The 22,010-nt window shown below is 41.8% G+C and overlaps 1 protein-coding gene across 2 annotated transcripts in view; it reads right to left on the bottom strand.

Annotated features, from left to right (window-relative positions):
- The window catches only part of LOC306960088 (ELKS/Rab6-interacting/CAST family member 1-like), a gene marked incomplete at its 3' end in the record, with an annotated part of 300,396 nt that overhangs the window by 35,825 nt on the left and 242,561 nt on the right, over positions 1–22,010 (bottom strand). Inside the window, exons 18-20 of one of the 2 annotated variants that reach the window (XR_013792655.1) lie at positions 16,742–16,846; positions 13,992–14,068; positions 4,295–4,429 (exon numbers count right to left, since the gene is read on the bottom strand). Coding sequence is in view for 1 of the 2 variants with exons in the window: in XM_079552392.1 (XP_079408518.1) it covers positions 4,244–4,429; positions 16,742–16,846 (291 nt within the window). Of the gene's footprint in view, positions 1–4,243; positions 4,430–13,991; positions 14,069–16,741; positions 16,847–22,010 lie in introns of those variants that run through there. The other variant, XM_079552392.1, reaches the window with a different exon arrangement.

Raw genomic sequence — 22,010 nt, 5'->3', positions numbered from 1 at the left:
GATGCCAGACAAGGCAAAACCGGGACCAAACCGAGACTAAACCAGGACTAAAGCAGGACTAAAGCAGGACTAAAGCAGGACTAAACCAGGACTAAACCAGGACTAAACCAGGACTAAAGCAGGACTAAAGCAGGACTAAAGCAGGACTAAAGCAGGACTAAAGCAGGACTAAAGCAGGACTAAAGCAGGACTAAAGCAGGACTGGCAGACCCCGGAGATATTTTTTCTTCACATGACACTGCGAAGGCTCTGGGCAGAGACATCGAAAACTAAGACGTGGAGCAAGGACGTAAACATGATCCGATCTGATTCTGAAATGAATGTCATGATTGTCAGGGCGGTTCTGTCTTTGTGTTACTCGTTACTCGTTTGTTTTTGTTGTATCAGATGCACCACGTCCTACAACTTTCTCTTCCTGGTTCCTGGTTCTCCCTGACTCAGTTGCGTTCACAAACCAAATGATCCGCTTCAGAGCTTGTTTGAGCTGGACCGAGACCCACGTTTTCAGCCGGGCTAGGGCTCCCTTCCTCAGATAAGAGTCCGTTTGCTCATTCACAAAACCTCAAACGTTTGTGTAAAAGTTTGTTTATGGTTCGCAGGACGATAAACCAGAAAGCAGACCAGGTCATCACTTCACGCTTTCACTAAAATCAGCTCAAATCAGGGCCTAATTAGTGCGAGTGCAAACCGCCACAAGTGACGTTATCGTGTCTTTTTACAACACGTGTAATGCTTTTCCACAGAGCTTCAACCAAAACATTTTAGGACAAAATATGTGGCTTCGCTTCACTCTGCACTTGTGTTTCCATTACAAACAGCACTACACAACATACACAACATACACAACATACACAAAAATAAAACCCGGACAGTCTGTGGGGCGAAAGCTGTGGACAAATGCAGACTTCAGATTGAGCTTGTGAAATTTGTCAGAAGTGGCAAAAACTGGAGGAAGGAAGCGGCTAAAAGCAAACTACGGAGGTAAGCTAATGTTATGCTAACAGCGGCTAATGCTATCGATCAGCAGAATCTCATCTTAAAGCAGTGCTAAGTAACTCATGCCCCGAGAGGCCATAAGCACAACTGCAGGTGTCGTAGCAAGCTGCGATTTTTTAATTGTCTTGGAGAGTAAATCCTACGCTGACGGGAAGGGGAGGGACAGAGGGATATTGTTCATCCAATTATACAATGGAAATATTTTTTTTCACTCAAACTTGGCTGTAAATACTGTTTAAAGTGACGTTAGCCCACAGTTAGCTTTGCCCGTTAGCATGTTAGCTTCTTCTTTGTGATTCTATTAGTGTGTGTTGGTGACTCCGGTCCGGTGGCAGTCATGGTTTTCTGGCCAGAGACACCAGGGGGCGATGAAAGACCCTCCAATCATCCCATAAACACTTGTATTACCCCCACAGGGACCACGGGGAGGGTTTATTAAGGTAAACACTTAGTACTGCTGTAAAATCACGGTATGATGTGGTGAAATATTAAATCTCGTGTCTTCTCTCTCAGGCCGATGGGCTTTGAGATGTTTCTCCAGGGTTGTCCCGGGAGCCTGCTTCACCTGGACTGACCCCCTCCTCACCACTGCCTCCTCCTCTGTGGTCACTGTGTGTTTCATAAGACTCCGCTTGGCTCGGCTCGAGTTCCTGGCGCTCACCGAAGTCATTAGAATCGGGACTGAAATAGCCTGAGCAGCCCGTGGGCAGAGACACAAACATTAGAGCCACAGCTGGAGACACAGCTGGAGCGCACTTGTTCACCTCCAGTCGTCACCCAAGCCCACAGCGAGGGGACGTTTGTGGTGCGTTCAGGAGCTGTGGGACAGCAGGGGTCACATACTGGAATCTGATCCAATACTGAGGTGACAGAGAACAGGACGTCACATACTGCGATACTAGATCCACATGCTGTCCTGTCCCGTGTGCACCTTCACTGGCTGCTCTGGCCCCGAACTGACCAACCAAACTCAGAGCCGAACTACACTCACCCCTCGGCCAAACCCTCACTCAGTCCACGAGCTGCACTGGAAAAAACATCATGATCTTTAATGACCTTCAGAAAGTGCCTGAAGACGAGGGGGAAATGGCTGATTTACAGACTCCCCCTCGTCAGGTCTGACGAAGCCTGTTCCTAAAAAGGGCATGGGGGCGGGATTTTCACCGTAGACTCCGCCCTTGTGTGACGTGTAGCTCGCGCTGCTCCAATGCTAACAGTCCGAGCCTCATGAAGTACGAGATTTCTAAGATTCTTCTTACGAAAACCAGCCGGGTTTCTTTAATTGTGACAAACCCAGTGTTATCTCAGGAGGAAGATCAGCCTAGTCTAGAGTTTAAAAAATAGAAACCAGGCGTTAAAGTTGATTTTAAAGCAGTACTAAGTAACGTGTTTACCTTAATAAACCCTCCCCGTCGTCCCTGTGGGGGTGATACAAGTGTTTATGGGATGATTGGAGGGCCTTTCATCGCCCCCTGGTGTCTCTGGCCAGAAAACCATGTTTGCAACTTGGCTGCCACCGGACTGGAGAAAGCAATACACACTAATGGAATCATGAAGAAGAAGCTAACAGGCTAATGGGCAAAGCTAACTGCGGCTAACGTCACTTTAAACAGTATTTACAGCCAAGTTTGAGTGAAAAAAATATTTCCATTGTATAATTGGATGAACAATGTCCCTCTGTCCCTTTGTCTTTTCTGTCAGCGTAGGATTTACTCTCCAAGATATTAATTGTCTTGGAGAGTTAAAAAATCGCAACTTGCTACGACACCTGCAGTTGTGCTTTTGGCCTCTAGGGGCGAGAGTTACTTAGTACTGCTTTAACGTGTCTAAACTCCAATGCTTTTCAATAAGGGACTAGTGACGATAGAAGAAGACATTTCCCTGAATGAGGAACGTACAAAAGAGCTTTCATGAGGACCGAAGGAAACACGTCCTGCTGTGGCTGACCACAAACTGTCCCAGAGCACTGAGGGGGGGGCTCCAGTTTCCACTTTCCACTTTCCAATGTGCGCCACATGGAGCAGGCGAGCGGCGGCTAATATCAAGGACCGAGGAGCTAAAGGCAGAGAAGAGACGGAGGCAGAGGTCGATTCAACGTCTAAAGTACAAGATTTACCCCTTACCTCCCGCCTGAACCGAGCACAGTTTCTCCAGTTTGGCTTTACCCCAATCCAAAAGCTTCTGGAAAAAAGCTGTGAAAATAGCAACAAAACTGACACGAAAACAATGATGGGAATGTGACAAAAAAGTGACGAAAAATTGATGAAAAAGTTGCAAAAATGTCACAAGAAATTGACAAAAAATGGAAGAAAAAATTACAAAAATTGTGCTAAAAATTTGATAAAAAAAATTGATGAAAAAAAAAAGACAAAATGTGACAAAAAATGGAAGAAAAAATGAAAAAAATGTGACAATTTTTTTTACAAAAATGTGATAAAAATTTGTCCAAAAAAAATTTGATGAAAAAATTACAAAAATTTGACAAAAAATGACAAAAAAGTTACAAAAATGAGTTGAATACCTCACAAAAAAATGATGGATCTGATGACGTGAGGAAAAAGATCCTCTCGGTTCAGGCGGGAGTTCAGAGGTTAATAAGAAAAATATACATTTGATTGTAATAGGGCTGCAGCTAACGATTATTTTGGTAATCGATTAATCGACCGATTATTTTTACGATTAATCGATTAATCGCTTGGCGGTGAAAGGTGCGTGGAAATTGTATTTTTTAAATTTTTTGACCACATAAAGCTAAAGTGGCGCCGCTTGAGGACATGTTGATGGAGTAAAGTTAAAGTAAACATTTGTAGGAGGCTCTTTGTGCTAATTCTGCTTCTGATTGGACGAGACAAAGACAGATATTTATGAAATTTATAATGTACAAAACACTGCAGACCCTCACTTTAAAAACAAAGTTGGTTTTCATCCAAAATACATAACTGTCATGTCATTTTTGCTCTATTTTAGTCTGTGTTTGCTAGAAAACGATTAATCGATTACTGAAATAGTTGACAACTATTTTAGTAATCGATTAGTTGTTTCAGCCCTAGATTCTAAAGTCTTGGTGATATTTTGGGAACTGAAAAATGCAAAACAAAATCTAGAAAATACAAGCAGCGCCTCTGCCGTAGAGGAGAATGAGGATTCCTCCCGCCCGTGTGACTCTTTACTTCTGCAGGTAAAAGTCGCACATTTTGACACATTTCCGCCCCGTAAACACCAGCGCCACGTTCCGTCGCCTCCTCACCTGTTCGTGCGTCATGCTGTGCAGCTCGGAGTGCCAGGAGGCGGAGTCAGAGCGGTGGTAGGAGGGGGGCGGGGCGAAGTCCTGCAAGATGATTGGGTCTCGCTCCCGACACAGAGTGGTCAGGTGACTGATGTACAGCTTCAGTTTGCTGCGGTTCTGACTGAGATCCAGGAGCGGAGGGAGGATCTGGGAACAGCGGAAACAGAGCATGTTAGTGGGGGGGACACTGTGGGGAAACAGGGGGGGGTTTGGTGCATGAAAGATGGAGAGATGATCTGATGGAGACAAAGGGAAGAGAGATGTTTCGGCTGATGCAATAACGAGACATGTTAAGACAGATGGAATGATTGAGAGTGTGGGACGATGAAACACTGTCTGACCAAAGCAAACAAGCACCAGGCTCTAAACATTTAGCTTTGATGCAGAAACATTCACTGTGGCTTTGTTTCAATGAGCCTCTGCAAGAAGGGTTGCATTTATTTTCCATCTAGATCTGCGTGTGGTTAAAACTCTCTTCCATTCATTCTCAATGGTAAATATGGATGCAGTACACTTTTCGACCACCAGCGTCAAATTGGGGGCGCTGTTTCACTCCTTTTGGAAACACTGCTGTGTCTTGGTATTTATTAATCACAGCATTGTAGAATCAACTCTCAGTTTTTATTGCAGGTTGTTGACGTCGACAACAGTATATGTTAAAACTGACTTATAAAAGAACTGATGCTGAACTGACACTTTCAAAATAATCTAATGTGGTGTTTTCTTTGAGTGAACGAATGAGGTAAAGTCACTGTAGGAGCTTCAGATACAAGTGTTTTTTTTTTATTCTTCTAAAACTAGACTTTTGCCAGAGTTCCCATTTGTTTTAATATAGCATGTTATTTGCATAGATGTAATTTACAGTTATATGTTTCGTGCTTGACGTCGCCGTGTTTGGCCCGAGACTCACAGGCACTTTTTCATTTTGGCCTCGGAGACTAAAGGTTTGGGCCTCCCCTGATCTAGATCTTGTATTGATGACGGGAGAGTGTGACCACTGCGCAAAGCCTTCTCCAGCACATCCCAAAGACTCTCAGTGGGGTTGAGATCTGGTGCTCCTGAACCAGTGTTGTTCTCGTCAACAGGACATGACGAGACGTTAGGAGTTTACATTGACCAGATGAACATGAGACTAAAAGACTAAACGCTTTGCTTCATTTGTAAATTAATATTTTTAACACTTTTGGTCTGAGGTGCTGAATTCGGGGAACAGGCAGAAACATTTGTCAGAACGCGCTCATCAAACCCCATTATCTCAGGTCAAATCTCCTGAATGTTTCCCGGATCCTTTACCCTGAAACACTGACCATTGGGGGAACGTGTTTTCCGCAGACACTGGGGGTGAGGAGGGGGAAGTGTCACCTCGGCGGTGGTGGAACCCCTGAACCCCTGAACCCCTGAACCTCCGATCATGAGACGACCCACTGTCGCCCCGTTGGCTAAAACTCTAACACCCTCAGAGTTTTCATTGACTAAAATGATCACACTTAGAAATGACTAGAATGTGACTAAAACTAAAGCATTATCGTCCGAAAGACTAAAAGCAGAAACGCATTCATGGAATAACTTTGTCATTCAGGAAGTTCAGGTCGTCACAGTGTTGCTGAAGCCGGACCGACTGCAACACCAGATCAGGCCGTGTTTTCAGAAGCAAAAATAATGTAAAAAAATAAATTAAAGCAGCACTAAGTAACTTGTACCTTAATAAACCCTCCCCGTCGTCCCTGTGGGGGTGATACAAGTGTTTATGGGATGATTGGAGGGTCTTTCATCGCCCCCTGGTGTCTCTGGCCAGAAAACCACAATTGCAACTTGACTTCCACCGGTTCGGATTCACCAATACACACTAATGCAGGGGTGCCCAAACTTTTTGTCTCCGCAGGCCAAAATTAAAACGTGCCTGTGAGTCGCGGGCCAAACACAGCGATGTCAAGCACGAAAAACACATATAACTGCAAATAACATGCTATATTAAAACAAATGGTATACTATGCCAATTGTAGCATTTAGTGCCAAAAAAAAACACCTGTATCTGCAGCGCCTACAGTAACTTTACCTCATTCAGAGACGAAAACAATGATGGAAATGTGAGGAAAAAAAATACAAAAATGTGACAAAAATGTGATAAAAAATTGACAAAAAAATGACAAGAAAATGACCAAAATGTGACCAAAAAATGACAAAAATGTAACAAAATGTGACAAAAAACAAAACAAAAAAATGACAAAAAATGACAAAAAAAGGAAAAAATGTGACAAAAAAGTTACAAAAATGAGTTAAATACCCAACAAGTTAAGTTAAGAAGTTTTTAACATATACTGTTGTCGATGTCAACAACCCTTGCAATAAAAGTTGGAAAACTGTGAAAGTTGATGCTACAAAGCTCTGTAATTGATAAATAGACACCACAACAGTGTTTCCTTAGCTTTGTGAAAGGAGTGAAACAGCGCCCCCAATTTGACGCTGGTGGTCAAAAAGTGTACTGCATCCATATTTACCATTGAGAATGAGTTAGTTTTAACCACACGCAGCGCAAAAGTAGGTCACTCTTTGGCGGGCCAACAGAACTGTTTCGGCGGGCCAAATTTGGCCCGCGGGCCCCACTTTGGGCACCCCTGCACTAATGGAATCACGAAGAAGAAGCTAACAGGCTAAAGGGCAAAGCTAACTGTGGGCTAACGTCACTTAAACAGTATTTACAGCCAAGTTTGAGTGAAAAAAATGACCTCCGTTGTGTAACTGGATGAACAATCTCCCTCTGTGCCTTTGTCTTTTCTGTCAGTGCAGGATTTACTCTCACGGACAATTAATGAGTAAACAAACATTCTAAGACGCCTGCAGTGGCGCTTATGGCCTCTAGGAGTTACTTAGCACTGCTTTAACACTTCCTATAAACAGCATACTTTGCAAATGTAATTGTTTTTTGACGGAAAGATAAAGAATTTGGGATTTTTACTTTAAATCTTGCCGTCGAACAACATGACACAGAGTCTGCACAGCCCAGATGTTTATGTTTGATCATAAATGACTGGATGTGGATGTAAACACAAAGACCAGCTCCTGAACGTGTTCCTCCTCCAGCACGTGTGGAGGTGTTTTTATAAAGGCTGGGAACGCGGGAACAGATGCAAAAAGCAGATGCAACTGTAGACGTTTAGATTTAGGAGGTTCAGGGCGAGGACCCCCCAGAGCAGGGCACAGATAAGACCCCGGCCCCCAGAGAAGAGGTGGATTTAAGAGCGGAGGAAGCGTCTGAAGGAGGCCTGGAGTGTGGATGGGTCAAGTATATATAAACGTGGCTGGATCTGTCGGCGCTCGCCGGGCGTGTGGTCATCGTCACTCGACACCGAGGCAACGCTCCGGGCGCCACCGACGGCCTCCACGGCCTCCACGGCCTCGACGGCCTCGACGGCCTCGACCTTCAAACATCACTCACTGCGCCCGCGGAGCCCGCGGAGCCCGCGGAGCTCTCTGTACTGAGGACGGCCAGCAGAGAGTGCGTGATGTTCTTCCAGACTAGTCCCACCTATTTACATCATGTCCCACTTTTCACAGCTCGAGTTACAAAGAAAGGACAAAGTTGTGCTAAATAAGTCTTTAAATGTCACTGAAAAGCATCAGCTGTTTCTAGTCGGCATTAAATCTATATTTCTTGACCTTTAATGCCATAAATTCATAGAAATACAGGGAAAAATATGGTCCCCAAAGCAGATCCAGCTGCTCTGGTTATTCTGCCTTATTATACGGCTCCAGTAGAAGCTCCATTGATTTGAATGGGATTCGCCAACGTTCTACCGGTCATTATTTTGTGATACAGGACCTCTGAAAAAAACACTGACCGCTGCCAATGGCAACGGAGTTCGTGCTTGTAATCCAGGTCTGTCATATCACTGGACACTCTCTCTGTCCCCGTCACTGTGAGAGAATTGGGGGAATTACTCCGACTTTCAACTTACCCAGATTCACCATCATTCCTCCTCTCAAACTAAGTTGCTAGGCTAGCTGCTAGGCTAACTGCTAGCCTTTCTGCAACTAGCCTAGCAACGCGCAAACCTTTGGGAACCATTTGCAGCGGAAGTGATTAAATAAAGGCCAATAGATACAGACGCAGCTCTGGAATCGCCCATATATGGTCATGTTTGAAAACAGTTAAGGGGAGAACAAGGAGAAAATCTAAACTTTCTCTAATTATTGAAAAACTACTGTAACAAATGCTGAATTATGAATATAGTTTCTACTAAATAAAGATGCAAAGACATGGGAGGAGCAAAGTGTTCAACAGCCCATAAATACATAAATAACGGAGAATGTTAGCATAGGTTTTCTCATACTTTGCACACGCGTCATTTTTTTTTTTTCAGGCCGGTGAGAAAGATCCTTAAGTTTCATGTTCCTCACCTCGCCTTTCATGCAAATGGTGAGTGACTGCATTAAGATGTAAAACATATTTGATGCATAAAGTGAAGTTTAGTGAAGTGGATGCTGTTCCCACACATGGACCCCTGAGCTCAGCCCCCCCCCGTCCCCACACATGGACCGCCCCCCCCCCCCTGATTACAGCAGAGGTGCCACTCGTCACAGTCCATTACATCCAAACAGTGTGAGCTCTTAAGCCTTTAGTTTCCCCCAGTGCAGCCGCCCCCACCAGAGCCATCGTCTCCCGCACTTTATTTCCTGATTTTATGATATTTGTGTTTTCATTGCCCACTCGGGGCCACTGGGAGCCGCGACAAAGTTAGAGGAAAAGGGCCTTTAATGGCACGAGTTGTTAAATGTTCATAAAGCTGCGTAAAACAGGACGAGGAAGTAGAAACAACAACAGCCGCATTAAAGTTACATGATTTTTGTATTAACCCATGAAACACTTTGGTAAATATTTGATTGTTAAAAACACAAAACAACGACACGTTTAGCAGAGGAAGAGCTAATCTTAATGGACATTTGTACAGGTGTTACTTGCACAGTAGTGAGTGTTTCCCACCAAACTCAGCTTATTTGCTGTGTCCATGAGCAAGACACGTCCCTCACTCATCAGTCCGGTTTGTTCCGAGGCCAGGGTTTCATTGAACACAAAGTAAATGTAGTTTCTAGGATCACGTCGCAGTAGCAGGTGAGCTGGTGTCGTCATGACTGAGCTTCTATATTAAAGGGGAAGCCACTAAGTTAAAATGTTGTGGTCCAAACTCATCCATAACTTTCCTAAAACATCTGTAGCATCCACATTCTTTAGGGACAAGTTTATCGGCACATTTCACATAGGGCTGTGCAATTAATCGAAATTCGATTACGATTTCGATTACAACAGTAACGATTACAAAATTAGCATAATCGCAAACAATCGATTATTTAAAAAAAATTGAACTTTTTTTTTTTCTTCAATTTTTTTTTTTTTCTTCAATTTTTTTTTTCACATTTTTTTTCCTAATTTTTAATTTTGGGATTTTTGTAATTTTTTATGGATTTTTGTCTTTTTTAAAATGGATTTTTGTCACTTTTTTAATGGATTTTTGTCACTTTTTTGCTGGATTTTTGTCTTTTTTCTGCTGGATTTTTGTAATTTTTTTGATGGATTTTTGCCTTTTTTTTAATGGATTTTTGTCTTTTTTCTGCTGGATTTTTGTAATTTTTTAATGGATTTTTGTCACTTTTTTATGGATTTTTGTCTTTTTTTTAATGGATTTTTGTGACTTTCTTGATGGATTTTTGTCTTTTTTTGATGGATTTTTGTCACTTTTTTGATGGATTTTTGTCTTTTTTTGCTGGATTTTTGTCACTTTTTTGCTGGATTTTTGTCACTTTTTTGATGGATTTTTGTCACTTTTTTGCTGGATTTTTGTCACTTTTTTGATGGATTTTTGTCACTTTTTTGATGGATTTTTGTCACTTTTTTGATGGATTTTTGTCACTTTTTTGCTGGATTTTTGCCACTTTTTTGCTGGATTTTTGTCTTTTTTCTGCTGGATTTTTGTCACTTTTTTGATGGATTTTTGTCACTTTTTTGATGGATTTTTGTCACTTTTATGATGGATTTTTGTCACTTTTTTGCTGGATTTTTGTAATTTTTTTGATGGATTTTTGTCATTTTTTTGATGGATTTTTTTAAAGGCAACAAATAATCGTTTGAATAATCGTGATTTCTATTATGACAAAAATAATCGTGATTATTATTTTTCCAATAATCGAGCAGCCCTAATTTCACAACTTGCAGAGTCACATTTCAGGGTCACGTTCACAAAAATGCGAGAAAAATGTCCTGAAAGTTCATTAAATTGATACAAATGTTTTTTGTCGTGTTGTTTTCCCCTCAAAGGTTTGAGTTCACAACATCCAAAAGGACAAAATACATTTCATTCCATTTCTAGAAGTAAAATCAGGTACAGCTCCTTTAAACTCGGGAATGACGGCAGTTTGGACTCGGATTATCTCCTCGAGTGACGGTGCAGGATTTAGAGGCAGTTGTGGAGAACAGGCCTGAGCTCATTCACTTTAGGACATGGAGGAACATGTAGGGGAGGAACATACAGGATTTTAACATTTTTAAACTCTGTACAGTCCCTTTAACCCCTTAACTCCCGCCTGAACGAGCACAGTTTCTCCAGTTTGGCTTTACCCCAATCCAAAAGCTTCTGGGAAAAAGCTGTGAAAAAAAGCAACAAAACTGAGACGAAAACAATGATGGAAATGTGACAAAAAAGTGATGAAAAATGGATGAAAATGTGGCAAAAATGTCACAAGAAATGGACAAAAAAGTTACAAAAATGTGATTAAAAAAATGACAAAAAAATGAAAAGAAAAGAAAAAAAAAGAAAAAACAAAGAAACAAATGTGAGAAAAAATTGACAAAAATGTGAGGAAAAAATGACAAAAAAATGACAAAAAACTTACAAAAATGGATGAAAATGTGGCAAAAATGTCACAAGAAATTGACAAAAAATGGACAAAAAAAGACAAAAAAAAAGACAAAAATGTGAGGAACAAATGACGAAAAAATGACAAAAAAATGACAAAAAAGTTACAAAAATGGATGAAAATGTGGCAAATATTTGATATAAATTTGACACAAAAAAAGAAAAGAAAAGAAAAAAAATGAAACAAATGTGAGAAAAATTTGACAAAAATGTGACAAAAAATGACAAAAATTTTAACAAAAAAACAACAAAAAATGACAAAAAAGTTACAAAAATGAGTTGAATACCCAACAAAAAAATGATGGAAAAAAATGTGATGACGTGAGGAAAAAGATCCTCTCGGTTCAGGCGGGAGTTAAGAGGTTAAACAAATAAACAGAAGTAGATAAACAGTTGTATATATGTTGGATCCTGCAGGTTAAAGCTGTTTCCCGTCCACGGTGCTGTTATTTCTCCGTGTTATTCTCTCTCCTCGGAGCCGTTCCGCAGCACCGTGAGCTGCAGGAGGCTGTGATGTCTCCGTGTTATTCTCTCTCCTCGGAGCCGTTCCGCAGCACCGTGAGCTGCAGGAGCGTCAGCCGAGGCCGATAACCAGGCACAAACACACACGGACGGGCACAGTAGTAAAAATGATGTGAGCGCCGGGATTCATTCATCTCAGAGTGGGACTCTGGGAAGCAAAAACTCAACAAAACATGTGCAACGGTAAAACGGACAGAACAATAGGAGTAACAGCCCCTGGAATACGCTGATCGCACTAAAGTACAGTTTGGATTTGTTTGTCTTAATCTCGCAGCTCTGCGGCCCTGTCCCACTGCGTCATGGTTAGTGCTGGATCGTCTGCTCCGGAGGGACAGTCTGCTGTGAAAACATGAGATATAATGACACAAATCAACCTCTTACCACCCGCCAAAACCAAATGCATTCTCTCCTCTATGCCAATGTCCTCACTTATGTGTTTTTGTCACTTTTTTATTACTTTTTTGCTGGATTTGTGTTATTATTTCTGTTGGATTTTAGTATTTTTTTGCTGGATTTTTGTCACTTTTTTGCTGAATTTTTGTCTTTTTTTTGCTGAATTTTTGCTGGATTTTTGTCTTTTTTTTGCTGGATTTTTGTCTTTTTTTCGCTGGATTTTTGTCACTTTTTTGCTGGATTTTTGCCTTTTTTTCGTTGGATTTTTGTCACTTTTTTTACTGAATTTTTGCTGGATTTTTGTCACTTTTTTGCTGGATTTTTGTCATTTTTTTGCTGGATTTTTGTCACTTTTTTGATGGATTTTTGTCACTTTTTTGCTGGATTTTTGTCACTTTTTTACTGGATTTTTGTCTTTTTTTTGCTGGATTTTTGTCACTTTTTTGTTGAGTTTTTGTGATTTTTGTCGCATTTTTTGGTTAAGGTTAGGGCCAGGGAAATGGTTAACTTTAGGGTTAGGATTAGGATTATTTAGATCTATAAGAAATCACAGCAGACCGTCCCTCCCGAGCAGACGATCTAGCACTAACCCTGCGTCACCCCGGGGTCACTGAGGAGGTTCCTGATCTCGAGGCCTCTCTGATCCAGCAGCAGAGCAGCCAAAGTATTTACTCAGAAGTACTGTGACTTTTTACCTAAGTACAGGTCAAAAAGTACTTGGGGAAAATGTTACTTGTGAGAACTGAACGGTTTACTGAGCGTAAAACTCTGATTTATGTTTCAGCTGTGACATAAAATAAGAGAAATAAAACTTGTACTAATGTAAAAATCCTTATATTATTCCATTATATTTCCATTTCCTGAATCTGGCGCAGTTTCCTGACACTGTCAGATTTTAAGAAGGAGGAGCTCAGACCTGAGGAGGAGCTCAGACCTGAGGAGGAGCTCAGACCTGAGGAGGAGCTCAGACCTGAGGAGGAGCTCAGACCTGAGGAGGAGCTCAGACCTGAGGAGGAGCTCAGACCTGAGGAGGAGCTCAGACCTGAGGAGGAGCTCAGGCCTGAGGAGGAGCTCAGACCTGAGGAGGAGCTCAGAGCTGAGGAGGAGCTCAGACCTGAGGAGGAGCTCAGGGCTGAGGAGGAGCTCAGACCTGAGGAGGAGCTCAGGCCTGAGGAGGAGCTCAGACCTGAGGAGGAGCTCAGACCTGAGGAGGAGGAGCTCAGACCTGAGGAGGAGCTCAGACCTGAGGAGGAGCTCAGACCTGAGGAGGAGCTCAGACCTGAGGAGGAGCTCAGACCTGAGGAGGAGCTCAGGCCTGAGGAGGAGCTCAGGGCTGAGGACGAAAATGTCTGCCTTTAACTGACTAATCTATGTATTTAGTCCTAATATATAACATATACATGTGGGAGGTTGTGCAGGCGCATTGTTTTAACAAACCTTTCGTTATGAAAAGCTCGTTATGAATAAAGTTTTTTTTAAAGATTGATTGATTTCAGGAGATGTTCATGACTGAGGCCCTGCAGACTGACCATGAAAAGCTCCACATGAAGCAGCTGAAACAAGCCACGAAGGTCGACACACCTTCGCTCTCACAAAAAGGGAAGTTAAAAGACAGAACGAACTCTTTCTAAATGAGGAACCAGCACCAGTGATTTGTCTCAGTCTGGTTTAAACGTCCTTTCAGAGCCATGAAACAAAGCCGTGACTCTCATGGGGACGGTGTCGACTGGGGAGGGAATGGAAACAGTGAAGAAGACAGGACCAAAGGTGAAGATGGAATGGATCAGATACAGTTCCTCAGCAGACCTGCCACACAAGCATTCACACAACAGCAGTGACGAGTGTGCACGGCCACGCGTGACTCCGCCCACAGAGAGGTCGCTCACCCTTCTGTACAAAACTGTGGTTCGAGGGAGAAACAAAGGCATTTGATTGGCTACGCCCAAATGCCCTCCTCGTCGTCCTATTGGTTAGTTCAGCCCGGCCGCAGCGTTCGGGGAAAGGACAACGTTAGTCAGAACAAAGAGTTAAAGGGTCACATTTCTCGCTGGAAATCGTATGAAGGAAAGTGATGTTGTGCAGCATCAGGACGCAAGTGACATTCAGGAAACTACACTGTGAACGCCGCTCAGTTCTTCTTCTACTCCTGGAGTGCAGCGATATGCATTTCCATGGTTACGTATGTCGCATAATAGATGGAATCAGATAATCTATATTTTAAAGTCGCTCTCCTGCTTTCCAACTGCCTTTAACACAGCACCATTTGTTAGTACGCCACAAGCTAAAATGCAGGCTCGTTTATTGGTTGTTTTCAGGTGCTAAAATGCGATGATGTCACAGGACCCAGTGGGGGAGGAGCCAGTTTTTCCTATTAACAGCATTGAACTTTAACAAGTCGCATCTAAAAAGAAAATGTATGAATGACAAAAGTGATCATTAACATCAGTCACTGGGTCCGAGATCTTTCTGTACAAGACCAAACATTTCCTCAAGAACAGAATCATGTGACCTCTATATATTATTATACATGTGTTTCCAGTGACATCACACATAGCTCTGGCGGCCATTTTGAATACCAAAGCATTATGCTGTACTACAACATGTAACGATATCTCTCCTCAGGATGAAAATGGAAGACGACTGTACTCGTGTTCGTAGCAGCTCCGTCTGTGGAGCGACAGCAGGATTTACCATCTGCTTCACTCTGAAGACTAAATGAACACATCAAAGAGGAAACAGAAAACCTTTAACCTGTGACTTTTACCGTTTGTCATGTCAACAGAGTCTCAGAGTCAGTGTTTAAGCAGCTCAAGACGTTAGCATGCTACCGGTTAGCAACTGTCAACCGACTCTCAGTGGCTTCAACACGATAAACACGTGTGTGGCTCACATGTGTGACACTGAGGAAACTGTGGCAGACATATCGGGGACAGGAAGAGAATCGGAGCTAGCGAACGCTGGAGAATCGGGGCTCCGGTGTTTAGCGCATGCGCAGCCTCGCATGTTTACGGCAGCTCTTTGGTCTCACAGATGGAGAAAGTGTTAATTAGGCAATGTGTAAATTATGTCGGCTATATTTATGTAAATACATTGAAATAAATAATTGTAATGATGATAGAAATGATAATAACGATTATGAAAGATTTGACAAAGCAACAGAACAAGTTGTAAATTGTGTATATTTATAGAAAATACAAATAAACAAAATAATGATGATGTTGATGATGATGTAAATTATAATAATTATAAACGATCTGATTTAACTAAACAACAACACAACAATTGGCTATTAAAAAATGTACAATCTATGATCATATGTATAGGCCTATATATTTACACACAAGGCAGCAAATATAAGATTTAAATAGGTCAGGTCCTCATAAAGACATTCTTTTCAGCGAAAAAACGCGAAAGAAAACATCCTCGTGGGTAGTTTGCATCTATATGACTGGAATAAGCGGAAAAACAACTAAAATCATCATAAAAATATTAATACATTTTAAAGCCGGTCGAACTTCGCGCCTGTAACTGACGCATGCGCAGAAGTACTAAATATATTGTGCTGAGTTAAAACAAACTTCTTTCAAAACAGTACTTTTGATTTTTATTAAAATTATGTTATACAAAGCATTATGTCTGTGTCAAGCTATTTTTTTTATTCGACTCCAACATATTAATCACTGTCTTCTAACTGTCCCCGATGCTGCCACAACTGTTTTCTAACTGTCGTAAACATAAATTGGCCAATGCGAAGCTTGCGCATGCGCTGAACCCCTGTGTCCAATTCTCTTCCTGTCCCCGATATGCTGCCACAGAAACACTACAGTAACAGCTCTGACCTCTGACCTCTGTCACATGCTGTTTCCAAGGCCAGATGTTTGGAGTTTGTTCAGGGCTTTCTCTTGGAGATGTCGGAGCTGAGCTGTTGAAGCTAAATGCTAACTGGTAGCATGCTAACGTCTTGAGCAGCTTAAACACTGGTCTCTTCACATAAACCTGCGTCTCTCGGGCTGTGTTTTTACTGTTATCTCTGAGGAGAGATATTGTTACATGTTGTAGTACTGCATAATACTGCTTCGGTATTCAAAATGGCCGCCATAACAACAAAGGTCACGTGACTGAAAAGTATGAAGAGGCCTTTAGAACGCTGTGATGTGACCTGAAACCCAGCAATAGTCCCTTTAAGGTGATTCAATCATCGTGTCTGTCCCAGCTTTGATTAGTTGCTGTTAGCATTAGCATGCAGCCATTAGCATTAGCATACTGTTGCTAGCTGCAGCATTTTGCGCGATGATTAAAACTTATAGCAAAACAATTTCCATCACGATGTTGAGGTTGTGGGACGGCTCGTTTTAAAGCCTTCACTCTTTTTAGTGCAAAAAACAGGAAGTGTTTATCACTTTTGGTCCCGGAGATATCGGCTCTGATCGGCGCAAGATCAGTCGATATTATATAAAAATGTCACGGCCAAAGGCAGGTTTATGAGCTCAAACTAAGCCTGATTATTCACTTTAATACAAGGCTCCAAAGACCTCATTTTACTCAAAGACGAACATTCTGGATAAACCTCCGAATGTCACTTGCGTCCTCTTATGACGGAGCTGACTCTTGAAGGCTCCAAGTGTCCCGGTCTCACCTGGTCCGGCGAGGGCTTGTGATTGGGCGGCTCCGTGTTCGGGGGCGTGACCTTCAGGTGGTCGTCGTCGTAGTTGTCGGCCATGAGCTTCATCCGGTTCTGAGTCTGCGCACAGAAAAACACAACATTACTCACGGACCCGCATAAAGTCCCACTGAGAGTCAGAGTCTCACGTTCTGGTCCAGGGATGGAACCCAGAAGCTCCGGTGAAACACCATCACCACCTGTGAAACACCATCACCACCGGCTCTGCCACAGGATGTAACTGTAGTTTATTCCATGTAATTGTACTTTTATGGAGTACAAATGTTCTGTCCCGCTGCAGCCTCGGGACACGGAGCATCAAACCTGCGCTTCGGGATCTCCCACCTGTCTCAGAATCCTGTTTTCTCTTTACGTTCTCCTCAAACTTCAGTCTGTGGACGCTTTAATACGGAGAGAAGGGGGAAAAAGCGAGACGAAGAGGAGACAAAGAGGAGACGAAGAGGAGACGAAGAGGAGAGGGGGGGCTGGAGACGGGGGCTGGGGAGGGAGAAGCTGGTCCAAATCTGTCAGTCTTGTACAATGTAAATCCCCTCAGCCTCTCTCTGAGCTCTGTGAGGCTCAGGGCGGCCATGACGGTGTGTGTGTGTGCGTGTGCGTGTGCGTGTGTGTGTGTGTGTGTGTGTGTGTGTGTGTGTGTGTGTGTGTGTGTGTGTGTGTGTGTGTGTGTGTGTGTGTGTGTGTCTGGAAAATAACAGCATTTGACGATGTAAATCTGTGAAAGAGAACGGTCTCCCCATGAGGACGGTGTTTATTCCCTGATTTCACGTTTTCTACTTGCAAAGGGAAGGGAAGGGAGAGAGTTCAGCTGTTGTTTTTCTGTCTGTTATTCAGAGGATGCTGTGCGGTTTGTGTGTGGGATCAGCCGTGGTTCTGAAGGCTTTGGAGGTGAGATGGGAGGAGCAAACGTCCTAAATGGGGGAGGGGCATCGATGATCTCGCTCTGCGCTGGATGAGGCGCCGGTGATCACGAAAACACAGAGGATTTTTTGAAGCCAATACAGTCCAAATCAGGGGTCGGCAAGTTTGCTGGTTCTTCATCGTCAAAAGACCAGGGGCCGGACCCTCCAGTAAATAAAACGCTGATGGCAATGGAACAAACAGAAATCCCACTGGAAATCAGACAAATTAACTTTTACTGTTATATATTATTTTATTTTTCACTTGAAATTATACAAAATAATCTGAATCAAGAAAAAGATTGTGCCTGTTCCATTGGTAAGAATAGGTTTTATCTGCTCTAAGGCCAAACCAAATATACTTTAGATTTAACCTCATTCAAGTAGATGTAAGTCATTTCTTCCTTCAGATGATTATTCTTTAGGATTATGGCCTAAAGGGTGCTCTGCTCAGCATTTCTAGAGCACTTTAACAGCATTCGAGCTCTGATTTGGGTCATAATATTTCTCAAAATCATCTCGAGGGCCAGAGTTTGATGATGGACGTTGCCGACCCCAGGTCTAAATATTCATGAGAACTGTTCAGGTCCACCTTGCAATTAATTGAAATGTAAAGATGAATTTGATAATTACACTAAACGATTACAAAAATAGCATATAACGATAAAGAACTTTTCTCTCCCGCTCGTCCATCAAAGTCCCTCCTGAGCAGCTCTGGAGAAACACCATTGAAGCGCTCACCTTCTGCTGAGAAGAGGTTTTGCGACGGTGAAAAGTAAAGAGAGAGAACTTTCAGTTGATGGATTTAATATGGGTTTTGTCTGTGAAAGGAACAGCGTTTTTCTAGCCTGGTTTGACCAGACTCTCAGGCCAGCGGGGGGCAGGTGTGAGGCCAGCAGGGGGCAGGTGTGAGGCCAGCAGGGGGCAGGTGTGAGGGCTGGCCAGCAGGGGGCGGGTGTGAGGGCAGCAGGGGGCAGGTGTGAGGGCTGGCCAGCAGGGGGCAGGTGTGAAACAGAGACCTCTCCTTAATCGAGGCAAACTTAAAATCATTTGTACTTTTATGACTGTCCAGAAAACAAACAGTATTCAGCATTATTAACCCCTTGCCTCCCGCCTGAACCAAGCACATTTTCTTTTTGGAAAAAAGGTGTGAAAATAGCAACAAAACTGAGACGAAAACAAGGACGGAAATTTGACAAAAAAGTGACAAAAAATGTACGAAAAAATGACAAAAAAAGATAAAAAATTGACAAAAAGAGACGAAAACAATGATGAAAATGTGAAAAAAGTGAGGAAAAATTGACAAAAAAGACACAAAAAATGTACAAAAAATGTACAAAAAAAGGGTTAGGGTTAATCTAACCCTAGCCCTAAAAAAATGGACAAAAGGGTCCATTTTTTGTCCGATCACTCCGCCCCTGTGTGGGGGCGGGGTGACGGGCCCGCGACCTCGCCGAGATGTGGGCGGGGTCGCGGGCTGGAGCGCGACGCCTGCGCCTGTTTGTGCGCCTGCGTCTGCCTCGGACCACGACCAAGAGCCATAGTGACCGCTGCCATGACGACGGCACTGGTTACTGATCTCTGGAGTGATGTCATCAGTGAGGAATGTGTGGTCAAGTTTGAAACACTTTATTTAAAACACAAACAGACAGAGACGATCCTGCAGTCAGTATAAAAGGTGGTCAGTGTTTAGTTCTTTAGCTGCGATAACTGAGACTATTGTGTGGAATCGCATTTTGTGGAGAAATGTTTTTGCTTTTAAGTTTGTGATTGAAACATTTTACTATGGGATGATCTGCTGAAATGATCCTTTGATGACGTTGCAATGGGATTTTCATTTCCTATGTTTGTTTCTCAACATGAGCTCTATAGTTTGTTTAACCCCTTAACTCCCACCTGAACCGAGCACATTTTCTCCAGTTTGGCTTTACTCCAATCCTAAAGCTTCTGGGAAAAAGGTGAGAAAAAAGCGACAGAACTGAGACGAAAACAATGATGGAAATGTGACAAAAAATGTCACAAGAAATTGACAAAAATGTGACGAAAAAATGACAAAAATGTGACGAAAAAATGACAAAAATGTGACGAAAAAATGACAAAAATGTGACGAAAAAATGACAAAAATGTGACAAAAATGTGATGAAAAAATGACAAAAAAATGACAAAAAATGTGATGAAAAAATGACGAAAAAATGACAAAAATGTGACGAAAAAATGACAAAAAAATGACAAAAAATGTGATGAAAAAATGACGAAAAAATGACAAAATTGTGACGAAAAAATGACAAAAATGTGACGAAAAAATGACAAAAATGTGACGAAAAAATGACAAAAATGTGATGAAAAAATGACAAAAAAATGACAAAAAATGTGATGAAAAAATGACAAAAAAATGACAAAAAATGTGACGAAAAAATGACGAAAAAATGACAAAAATGTGATGAAAAAATGACAAAAAAATGACAAAAAATGTGATGAAAAAATGACGAAAAAATGACAAAAATGTGACGAAAAAATGACAAAAAAATGACAAAAAATGTGATGAAAAAATGACGAAAAAATGACAAAAATGTGACGAAAAAATGACAAAAATGTGATGAAAAAATGACAAAAAAATGACAAAAATGTGATAAAAATGTGATAAAAATGTGATAAGAAAACTACAAAAATATGACGAAAAAATGACAAAAAAGTTACAAAAATGAGTTGAACACCCAACAAAAAAATTATGGAAAAAAATGTGATGACGTGAGGAAAAAGGTCTGTCGGTTCAGGCGGGAGTTCAGAGTAACCTGAAAACCTACTTGTTTCAGAAAGCATTTTAAATCCCAGTGGAACAGGGGTTGTTCATGTTGTTTTTTGTGACTGTCAATGTAAATGTACTTTGTATTTATATTTTGTATTTTTGTGAAGCACTTTGTGACTTTTGTCTGTGAAAGGTGCTATATAAATAAACATGACTTACTTACTTAAGGCGAGACACGGCAGGTGAAGAGGGAAAACATGTATATTTACAGATATCAATGTGAAACTGTTGCTGTCGATCACTGGCATAAATGTGAGAAAAAAATACATGGCAAGTTTTCTTTCATTTTATCTTTTCATATAAGAACAAGGTGTTTTATGCCTAAAAATGCCCCAACATATCCCATCTTTTCAGCGACGAAATCTGAATAATGGACAGAGCTACATTCAAATGGGGGGGATTTTGGATTTCTTGTTTAGTTTTAAAATAAGCTGTTTTTTAGTGGAAACATTTGTAAAAAATTAAATTTTCGCCTTATTTTTTGACATTCAAAGCTCAATAAATGGGGCTTAAGGGATTAAATAATAAAAAATCCCTCTGAAAAAATCTTCCAAATATCGTTCAGTCCAAGGCTGGAAAATGTGAAGTCTTTAGGTCCGACTGACGTGGACATAGTGTCGCCACAATGACAGAAACATGTGTTTGGAGAAAAAGGCCCTTGAAATTGTGTTCTCCCATATAAGTCTATGGGGGAACATTGAATCAGCGCAATATTTAAACATGTTATTGTGAAGATTAGGCATATTTTCTGTTTCCGGGTGAAAGTTTGTATGTTCAGAGACAGATTTGGCCCAAAACCTGAAAACTGAAAAAAAATTGAGTTTTGCCTGTAGTGTCTCCCTTTAAGAGGTTAATAAAGATATAAATAAAATAAAGACTTTTTTTTAAAGGCTACAAATAATCAAATCATGACAGAAACAATCGTGATTATTATTAATACTCGAGCCTTTACAGACGTCCTTTCGTGGCCAGTGAATAAAAGCTGTGAAATCTGTGTTTCCGCAGTTGGATTATACGAGAAACCCTGACGGAAACCGGAGGGTCTTAACGTAAAACGCGCTGCTCCATTTTCTGGCATTTCCGAGTGAATCCACCTGTGTCGCGTTTTAATCCCGATAATCCCGAAGCTTCCTCAAACTCACAGAAATGATGAAACTCGACTTCTCTTTGTCGTTACTTCGCTTTGTCTCTCGTTGACCAGTTTGACTCTGATTTCAGATTTATTTCTGAACCGTTTCTCTGTATCTTTGGCTTGTTCGAGCTCCTGAACGCGCTCTTGTATCCGTGACTAATGCTCTCCTGCCACATTTGCATATCTGGCTCTCTCTGCTCCTCCACGCTGCCTCTTTGGGTTTTGTCATCCCTTTTTTGGGGCTTTTATCTCCGTAATTTGTCCAAGTTCCTCTTTTCCGCCCACGCGGCATAAAGGCTTTACACTCAGAACGCACATCAAAATCAAATCCAGCAATTTCCTCAGCGAAAAAAAAAAGAAAAGTTCCCTTTAGTTAAATTCCCTCCTTTG

Source organism: Gobius niger (genome assembly GCF_951799975.1).
Source record: "Gobius niger genome assembly, chromosome: 2".
NCBI lineage: Eukaryota > Metazoa > Chordata > Actinopteri > Gobiiformes > Gobiidae > Gobius > Gobius niger.
This window is presented reverse-complemented; position numbering and strand designations above follow the sequence as displayed.